This window comes from Priapulus caudatus, unplaced genomic scaffold (assembly GCF_000485595.1).
Source record: "Priapulus caudatus unplaced genomic scaffold, Priapulus_caudatus-5.0.1 Scaffold44, whole genome shotgun sequence".
NCBI lineage: Eukaryota > Metazoa > Priapulida > Priapulimorpha > Priapulimorphida > Priapulidae > Priapulus > Priapulus caudatus.
Window position 1 is genome coordinate 449,160 of NW_014577105.1, and position 8,563 is coordinate 457,722.

The following is an 8,563-nucleotide window of genomic DNA, read 5'->3' on the forward strand; positions in this document are numbered from 1 at the left end:
TACCCCGTTACCCTACAACGTACGCGCGTTACGTCTATCTACTATATATATAGTATATATATATATATATATATATATATATAATATATATATATATATATGGTACTGGAGAGCTAAGAATATATCATTACAGTAGTTCCGATGTTTTCCGACACTCGCGTCAGTATAAACTACACGTTCGCATGCGCGCCTCCGTCAAAAATAACGGTTTCCGAAACTTCGGCACTAAATGTGAGTTTGAAACGTAACCAGTATTACCAGTATTACCAGTTTGTTTGTATTAGGGGACCAGAGCCCCCGCCGACCTCTGTACAAACGCTCATGCTAAGGAAACCAGAGCGAAGCCTGTGTGCTCATTTTCTATAAGGATCCGGTGAAAAGCGAACATGATATTGCTCCCTGCCTCACCCACCACATCGCCTTACCTACTCATCTTCTCCCGCCCCTACTCCTATATCTACCCCTACCCACCTAGACCCACTCCTACTATCTCCCTATCCCACCTCTTTCCATACATCTCTCCAACCCTTCTTTACTTTCCCTCCCCTCCCCGTCCTGCTCACCTATACCCACGACCCTCCCTATTTTCCGTTGATTGCATTCGTCTTCCCTTTTATCCTCCTCCGCCCCCGCCTCATCACTTTACTCGGCTACTGAATTACTCTCTTCAACCATCTCCTACGCCAAACTACCATCATCTCTATCCTTCCTTTCCTCTGTCCATCCCTTGGTTTTATTCCAACCCGTTTGCCTACCTATGAATTATTATTCATGACCTGGGGTCACGCACGAAAACACGGAGATACGTGCGTGTACCCGCGTGTACGGGCGTTTACGTGCGTGCACGTGCGTGTACCCGCGTGTACGTGCGTGTACCCGCGTGTTCGTGCGTGTACCCGCGTGTACGTGCGTGTACCCGCGTGTACGTGCGTGTGTCTGCATGTACGTGCGTGTACCCGCGTGTACGTGCGTGTATCTGCGTGTACGTGCGTGTACCTACGTGTACGTGCGTGTACCCGCGTGTACGTGCGTGTATCTCCTTGTACCCGCGTGTACGTGCGTGTATCTGCGTGTACGTGCGTGTACCTGCGTGTACGTGCGTGTATCTCCGTGTACCCGCATGCATGTACGTGCGTGTATCTGCGTGTACGTGCGTGTACCCCCTCTGTGCGTGCCTGCCTGAGCAGCCATTGTTTACAAAATTGCCTTGCTTAGCCTCGTTTTAGTGCGATGACCCCCCAGGTCATGAATAATAATTAAGAATGGTCTATACCATTTTTTCCCTTTGTCATTCCCCTCACTTGCACTTGCTCAGCCCTTTTCTCATTACTATTTTTTCACATTCAATCTCATTGTCTTCCCCTAGCCCTCTCTGCCCATTCTTTCTCCCTCTCCGTAACCCTCACCGTATTCTAGCCTCAACACATCCTCTCCCCTATTCCCGATCTCTTAACTCTTCCTTCCCATAGCTCATTTTCTCGCTTTGCCTTACTTCCACAGTGCTCACATGCACCCCTCCCCTCATCTTACACCAACCCAACTTCTCTATACCCTTTCCTCCTTTTTCAACTGCCTTCTCTCCTATCCCGCCTAGGTACAAAGAAGGGTAGACCTAGGTAAAAAAAGGTACAAGAGCTACCTCTTGTACCTTAATTCTTTTTCATACCCCCCTCATCCACCACAGCTTTTTATTTATTTATTTATTTATTTATTTAGGCAATTATCGATCATATACAATACATAGCATACTTTTACAATAAAATTCTGAATTCATAAAATTGGATAACTACCAAGGATATATACACAAAAAGCATGACTAGCACACTTATTTACATTGTGGTCCTTGTTTTGCTATGCCTTGAATCTAACAATTACACTACTAATACTATCAGCACTAACTATTGAAATATGCAAATTTGTAGTTTTAACCGGTCATACAATGGTACATTCTCATAAGACGATACAAACTTTTCTTATGCCTAATTTCACCCGAATTCTTTTAGCGAAAATCATACTCCTCTGCCTCTAATGTTTCTACCTTTTCCATCAGACATTTTTTAACACTATATTTAAAACTAGAATAAACAGAATTTTTCCTAACTTGCTGTGGTAGAGAGTTCAATGCTTCAATTGCAGTATCAGTAAAAGAGTTTTTCCCACTGCTTCCCACCCTCGGTTTAAAAATAGACATCTCACCTTCCCTTGTATTGAAACTATGGACTTTTGACGTTAACATGAAACCTTCTGTCAAATAGCTACTATGGGCCGAGATTATGTAATATTTTAAAAACCCTATTGACCTTCAGTTGCATTCCCCTGAACTCTATACGTACCCAATTCACAGCCTTGAACTCTCTAGCACCTATGTGTGCTCTAGTACCTATAGGTTGAGAACACATCTAATGGCTTTATTTTGACACACTTGCAGCTTAGCCCTTGTGCGCTTTGTGAGACTGCTGTACCATATACTGCTTGCATAGTCAAAATGTCATTGAATTAGGGCAGAAACTATAGTAATCTTTTACATGTCGTGTTTAAATACTTAGCTTTTCTTGAAAGAAATTTCAATCTATTGTTAACCCTTTTTACAACCTTAATTCCCGTTACCTCGCCACTCATGGAGCCTTCCAAGTCTATTCCTAGATACTTAACTGTATTTTTGTGTGCAATTGCCACCCCATTACATCTGATGTCCATTTTGGATTATCCCTGAGTTTGTGTTTAGTTGCAAAAATAATACTTTCTGTTTTTCCAAGATGCAAAGATAAATTATTATCATTGAGCCGTTTATTAATGGAATGCAATTCTCTACTTAATTCTTCCTGTATAGCCTGTACCTCTGTCCCTGAAACTACTAAGGCCGAATCGTTAGCATATAATAAAAGCTTGACGTTCACTGCCTTTGCCATGTCATTAACATAAATCAGAAATAACAGAGAACCCAAAATCGAGCCTTGTACGTGGTACTCCACATGCAATAGGGTCCTTATTAGAGAAAGTACCTCCTACATCAGTTATTTGGCTTCTACCAGAGAGATAAGCACCGAACCATTTCACAGTCCTAATATCCATTCCGATAGTTTTTAGCAAAGCTTTTTGAAGATCTAATAAGACCATACGAGTTAAATTTCCTTTGTCCGACTCATTACGAATAATATCAGTTAGATGAATTAAACTTGTTGCCACCTTCCCTTCGTCCTTAATTCCTCCTCTTTCCACTCACTTCTCGCCATCTACTCCCGTCCCCGGGTCTATATTGCATGCTTACCCATGGGATGCACAGCCGGTTGGTATTTCTGGTTTTGACCTAGCCTCTTGTGCGGATCATAGTGTTGTGAGCCGGTGAGAGCGGCATTCAACGCCATGTTGATTCTGTCCGTCCCGCTCGCCCTGCGTCGCTGCGTGCACAGTCGTCCGTATCTCCTAACACGTGCCAATCTATAGCTTGTATATCCTCTATACTATAACATTATCTTACACTTACAGCTAACGATGCTTCTATCTCTGTTCAGGAACGCCGTGAACAAAGGCACTCGTGTTTATTTCCACGCGCTCTTGTGCCGAAGACCAACGCGGGTGCGTTTACTGGAGGTGCTTGTGAAATCACTCGCAGTTCCGATCAGTGCGTTGTTGTTCGCCTTTAATGTGTCCAGTAGACCGCGGCAGGCGTCATTGAATTCCTTCCACTTGTCGAGTTCGCCCTATCGCGATGTTGCAGGTATTGGCTCGACGTTCGCTACTGCGTGCCACCAGCGGCAGTGTGGTTGCCGCCGTCCACGAAATTAATGTGACTCTGGTGACTTATTTAGTCACACGCGAAGATCCTCTACTGGGAATAAGGGCAACACGATAGCGCCAGCTCGCCCTCGCTTGTGTGTATCTACGCACAGAATGCAGACACGGAAACCGAGGCGATGTGTACAGTAGAGGTGGTTTTTCGTTCGTGCTGGCCCATCCCCCCGCCTAGCCAGGCTCGTATACCGCTGCGAGGGAGCCACCCTGGGGGCTTGTACGCTACCACGCACGCTGCTCGACCGAGCATGCGCGTGCCGTAACCCAGCAAAGCTACACACATGCGCGAGCACACAGGCACACACGCACACGCATACAGGCACACGCAAGCACGTAAGCACACACACACACACACACACACACACACACACACACACACACACACACACACACACACACACACACACACACACACACACACACACACACACTGCAAACACACACACACACACACACACACACAGCCGCATATGCGCGCACAACACAAAACGGCGTACATGGCACACACTCATTGAGAACACACGTAAGCTATTACCAGATAATATTAGAACTTTAGATGTATACATAGACATATACTAATATAATATCATGATCATAAATAGAATCTCAATTTGTATAGACAACCTGTGTGGATCAGTGTGCGCAACAGGCACTTTGAAAGTCTCAATAAAATATAAAAAAAGCGTAAATAAACACGCAAATGTATTTTACTTACCAAAATCTTATGTATTCTGTATATCTATTTCGCCTATAATCACCTGTAAATTCCGGTCAAATGCTCATCTGCCCAACACACAAGTACACCGGCACGCCCGCGCTGCTGCACAAACAACACGGAATAAGAGTAGCCATAGTGCCTCGTGAGTGTGCGTCTACGTAGCATTGCATGCTTGCGTGCGTTGTGCGTGTGCTGTTTCTCCTGGGCTGCATTAATTGCGTTGATGTATATTAAGAATGAGCCTCCGATTACAACTCGTGTTAGTTTTGTTTGCCAACGAGTCCTTTTGTCCAGCAGGCACCCAGCACAAACAGCTATGGAATTTAACACGACAAATTCACCTGTGGAAAACCTTCTTACATTTTACTACAATTGAGCCTCTTAGCATCATCGTAAAATAAAAAAACCCAGCGACAAATACACAATGGATTCTTGCGCGGGGAAAAACAGCCCGATTATTATCGTGAATTTTTACGACGACGAACGACGCGTGATGGTGAATGGATCTTACGTAAAATCTATTCCTAACAGAAAGTTTGGACGCGGAATTTGATTGCCCACGTATTATTTCAATAGCCAGGCCGCCTTCCCTATCAAACAGTATTAAATTTATTATTCGAGTTATTTGACCATGAAAGTGCTTCCTTGCTTCTTCGAAAATTATATGTCAAAACACACATAATCTACAGATAAAGAGGTAAGCGACCATGTGACGCAGCATTAGAATGGCATTATTATAAATTCGAGTTTTAATTGCCTGGAACTTTTCGCTAACAATACGTTATTTGTTAATACGAAACATTGGTTACTAGATAATTATAAATTATGAGTGCTACATTTTATTAATAAAAAGTAGCAGAAGGTCATTATATATAAGTATATATCACGTCGCTATCATCAATATGAAGTTTTTTTTATGTAGTATTACGGAAGATGGAAGATGTGTACGTCCGTGCCGTGCGTGGCGTTCGCTTCTTCGGTGCGTACTGTATATATTAAATGATATTATATATATATATTATAAAAGCCAGAGAGAGAGGTCAGAGAGAAGCGAGCGCGCGAGAAATTAAATTAAATGGATTATCATCCGTAACCTTTACCCATGCGCACTTGATGCCGTGCCGAAGCTGTCTTGATGTGTTTCACGTAAACCTAGCTTCTGCGTACACGGTCGCGGAACTGCGAAATTAGTAAATCATTCTCGATGCGCGGATAATCAAAGTATTTGCAATATCTGCTGTGTGAAGAGCTGCACTTTCCCCTTCTCGGAGAAACCTTCCTTCTTTTCGATTGAGCCACGGGACGATCAATCATACCACGCGTAGACAAAACGAGGAGTTGCTCGCCTATCGACACAGTTCTTATGTAATCACAGCCATGTATGATGTAATCAGGAGGTAATCAATGCATGCGGTTATTGCGCCGACCACATTGCGATGAATTATCCATGTCGTCAGCTGAGCACCACTGTTCTTGATCGTGGCGTTCTTTGCGCGCCCTATGTAGCCTTACTAACACAAAGAATGGCTCCTGCTTGTCTCACTCCCGTGACGAAGGTTATCCGCTTGTGTATATGATCATTGAATTTCTTTTCTCTCTCACTCTCTCGCTCTCTCCCTTTCCCTCTCTCTCTCCCTCACTATCCTGCTGTATATCTGTAATATGTGCGTCTTAGGCGGCACTTGTCCCAAACCTACCAGGCGTTGTAAGCGTTAATATGTTTGTATTTGTATCTATTTTATATCTATTAGTATTACTGGCTCGGTTCGTCGTCGTGTGAGCGTGACCTATGCTGCTTGCTCTCTACTCTCCGCCTGGTCTGTCTCTACTCTGCTTAGCACACACTTCACAAACCGTGTGAGCACACGTGTTCTATAGTAGAATGTTGGGAGTTACGGAGCGAGCACACCGTGACGTATCGAGCGCGTCTCGCGTGTGATGTCGTCGGCAGCCGCAGACGATGCAGCGCGTCGGCCTCCTCACGATCGTCTGTCGTCCGCTGACGCTGTCGCTGTCGCGCGCTTGATTGCTTGTCGCTCGCTACGCAGTACGGTCCGTTGACGCTAATTCGTCGCAGTCGCTGCTTTGTTGTCGTCGCCTGACGCTGTCGTCGCTGACGCTGTCGTCGCTGACGCTTGTCACCGCCGACGCCTGTCACCTCGCTGACGCTGTCGTCGCTGACGCTGTCGCTGCTGACGTTGTAGCCGCTGACGCTATCGCCGCTGACGTTGTAGCCGCTGACGCTGTCGTCGCTGACGCTGTCGTCGCTGACGCTGTCGTCGCTGACGCTGTCACTTTGACGGTGTCTATGCCGTAAGTGTGACCTGCTGCCTGCTGACGTTGTCTATGCGTATAGAGCCGTGACGCTGCTGCTACTTGACGCCCTGCTAAAGCCGTAATCGCACCACACGATGCGTCTCTCTGCGTGCCGTGCTTCGTTCCTCTCTCTCTCTTTCTAATTTCTCTCTCTCTTCTCATCTCTCTCTTCCTCTCTCTATCTATCTCTATATCTCTCTCGGCCTCTCTTCTGTCCCTCGCTCCTTTGCACGCGCTCTCGCCGTCTCACTCACTCACGACGCCCGCACACGTGTGCCGGCAAATTGTGCAGAACAGAGAGCTTTCCGCGCCGGCCGTGACATCCTACACCTTACGACTGAGTCGACGAGAGCCAATTACCTTTGGGTGGCTGGTGCTACACGCGCACCACGCGCTCGCTGCTCGGCGCCGCTAGACGGGCGCGAGTCTGCTGTGCTGCTGTGCTGCGAACAGATAGCGCTAGCCCGCTCGCTCATGCACACGCGCGCGCACGCACACTCACTCATTCATCCACTCACGCACGCGCGCGCGCACTCACTCATTCATTCACTCACGCACGCGCGCGCGCACTCACTCATTCATTCACTCATGCTCGCACTCACACACACACGCGCACTCATTAACTCACTCACTCACTCACTCACTCACTCACTCACTCACTCACTCACTCACTCACTCACTCACTCACTCACTCACTCACTCACTCACTCACTCACTCACTCACTCACTTACTCACTCACTCATTCACTCAATGTAGTCTGTATCTCTCTGCCTTCCCTTCCCTCGCTCTCGCTCTCGCGCGCGCTCTTTCTCTCTCTCTCTCTCTCTCTTTCTCTCTCTCTCTCTCTCTATCTCGCTGTCTCTATTCGCAATCTATAAACACTCATCGACCCCGACAAGATACGCGTTCAGGTCGGAGCGGTTATTTGCTAACGTGAAAATGTTTACTTAGTCTGTGTTTTCTTTTTTCGCATCGTTTACGTTTTCCGATCACTTCGAATTGACGATGACTAATGCCTTACAGATATTTGTAGACGTAGTATTATAGTAGAGTTAGTATTACAGGACATAGATACGCGGCCATGACACGTGCTATTCGTGTATGAAACAGAAAGAGGGAGCGGGCAGGAGAGAGAGAGAGCGAGAGAGAAAGACAGAATGAAAGAAAGAACGAAAGGAAAAGAGGGCGAGGCATAGTGATAATAGAAGATACACAGAGAGTGTAGTAGTAGTGTAGAGTAGGAGTAGAGTGCGAAGAACATTAAAAATTTCCTATCTGACTGGCTGTTTATTTGTCAGGGGAGAGAGAGAGAAAATGTATATAGAAAAAATTGCGATATATATATAGAGCGAGAGAGAGAGAGATAGAGAGCAAGAGAAAAGGAGCAAGGGAGAGATAGGAAAGGAGGCGGCGAGGGAGGGAGAAAGAAGAGAGATCGAAGAAGAGGGAGGCGAAATAAGATAAAATGCATTAAATGCTTCACATTTTTGTGAGTATCGTAATCATTCGAGCTATTCGCAGTATAATTCTGATTACTAGAGGGCATCACACAATGAATCATAATCAAAACGATTATACGACATGCATAAGAAAAAATACATAAAGTCTATAGCGATACAATGATTACGATGTTGGACGTACAGAATTATGTTGTGAAAGAAAGAATGTATCTTAAGATTGACCGGTAGTAAACTCGAAACAAACGACAAGTATATGTGAAGTAATATTCAAACGAA

General features: G+C 45.5%; 1 protein-coding gene across 1 annotated transcript in view; it reads right to left on the minus strand.

The window, feature by feature from the left end:
• LOC106820715 (lipopolysaccharide-induced tumor necrosis factor-alpha factor homolog) overlaps positions 1 to 3,957 on the minus strand; it is a 15,812-nt gene extending 11,855 nt beyond the window's left edge. Inside the window, exon 1 of the mRNA XM_014825224.1 lies at positions 3,269 to 3,957. Coding sequence (XP_014680710.1) covers positions 3,269 to 3,365 — 97 coding nt within the window. The 5' untranslated portion in view covers positions 3,366 to 3,957. The remainder of the gene's footprint in view (positions 1 to 3,268) is intronic.
• Positions 3,958 to 8,563: the final 4,606 nt, after the last annotated feature.